The 1,756-nt window shown below is 47.2% G+C and overlaps 1 protein-coding gene across 1 annotated transcript in view; it reads left to right on the forward strand.

Annotated features, from left to right (window-relative positions):
• Positions 1–1,756, forward strand: part of LOC108795910 (urocanate hydratase-like) — a 48,539-nt gene that overhangs the window by 21,135 nt on the left and 25,648 nt on the right. Inside the window, exons 17-18 of the mRNA XM_018567240.1 lie at positions 52–151; positions 1,401–1,482. Of these exons, the coding sequence (XP_018422742.1) occupies positions 52–151; positions 1,401–1,482 (182 nt within the window). The remainder of the gene's footprint in view (positions 1–51; positions 152–1,400; positions 1,483–1,756) is intronic.

The raw sequence follows: 1,756 nt of genomic DNA on the forward strand, positions 1-1,756 counted from the left end.
TCGTGCTGTTTTACTAGATTGGATCATCGCTTGAAATCCTTTCTTCTCTAGGCTCCCGTGGTTATCAGTCGGGATCACCATGATGTGAGTGGGACGGATAGCCCATACAGGGAAACTTCCAACATCTATGATGGCTCCGCCTTCTGCGCAGGTATTTATGACCTGACCGCGTGTAGAGATGGGACTGGTCAGGGCTCGATTGGACATCAGGATGCCCTCGGGGTGGAGTTTTTTTTTTTTTTCTTTTTTTGTGTGCATCAAAAGCGATTTTCCCCTGTACCCCAAAAAAAGTGAAGTGTGAAATCACACCACACAAAGTGCACAAGGGTGCTGTGCTCCAAAGAGGAAGGTGCTCGATTTTTCTGAACCCCAGGGGATGCAAGACCCTTGACAGAGGCAAGGTATCCTGGTCCACCTCCTAGACCAACACCAGGTAGACCCCAGATCCTTGGTGAGGGCTTTCTCAAAGAAATACCTCCTGTGGGGAAAAGCAAAAGACCCGGAGGCCACAGAACCTCTCCGAAGACCTCAGATCAATCGCACACTCTGTGGGGTAAAGTGCTCATGCAGAAGTGCTATAACGAATAAAGAAGTCCCACTGCAAGGCATGAAGTCCATTTCCAGGGCTGTGCCGTGACGCAAGGCTAATGCTGGGCACACACCTCACAACCATCGCAGGACTTTTGTCTTGCGATGGTTGTAAGGTACTTAAAAAAAAAAACACGTACAATCTGCCCATCTTGGACAGACCGTACTTGCAATGATCGCAAGCCACGCCCCCTGAGGGGCGGGCTTCCGATGACCGCAATGCAGAACGGGCAGTGTACGCTTGCGCACACCGGCCCGTCCGGCTTTTATCTTACGAACATGCTACACACTCGCCTAACAATGCTCGGCGGGTTTTCGAACATGTTTAAAGTCGTGCGACCTTACAGTAGTAGAGGTCGCACGGCTTCCACACACCTTACAATAATCGTACGATCGCGGGATTTCCCACCATTATCGTAAGGTGTGTGTGTGTACCCTTACATTAAAGACTCTGTGCAGTAGAAGCGGCCTGCTGTCTTTGTCTGACTGAATCCTTTGTTAGAGCACAACGATACAGCACAAGTCACTCCCGACTCACTCACTTTTGTATTGAAATTTATAACATTGAGCTATTGAAGTTCTTAAATTGGCGTGTGGGGGGAGGGGGGGGGTTTCTTTTTTACATTAGAAGAGCAAGGGTAGAGTCTCCATATGAGGGCTTGAAAATACAGTATAGTAATGTCCATTACAAAATAGTTTATTTAATCTTCACCTAAAAAAAAAAAGTTACAAATAAATGTCAAGTATTTTTTGTCACCTTTTTCAAGAAAAAAAAATAAGACAAATATTCCTTTTCAATCCCTGTCCTGTAGATATGGCTGTTCAGAACTTTGTGGGAGATTCCTTCCGTGGAGCCACGTGGGTAGCCCTGCATAACGGCGGAGGCGTTGGCTGGTGAGTGGGTGAGGCTGAGATTGAACAGAAAAAGAACAGTTTGTGTTCCAGGTCGTTGCAACTAAAAACATCGTCTGCTCCTAATAATAAAGGTTGTAAAAATCTCAAAAGCAAAAACTTGTATTAAAGTCCAAAGATTTAGAAACCTTTTTAAGCTATTAAAGAATGACTACCCTTGCAGTAGGACCAGTGGGGGTGCGGCCCGCACCCAGGTGACACCATTGGAGGGGTGACACCAGTCATTTTGGTGTCGGCCCCCCCCCCCCCCCCCGCA

This window comes from Nanorana parkeri, unplaced genomic scaffold, assembly GCF_000935625.1.
Source record: "Nanorana parkeri isolate BGI_ZX_2015 unplaced genomic scaffold, ASM93562v1 scaffold1025, whole genome shotgun sequence".
NCBI lineage: Eukaryota > Metazoa > Chordata > Amphibia > Anura > Dicroglossidae > Nanorana > Nanorana parkeri.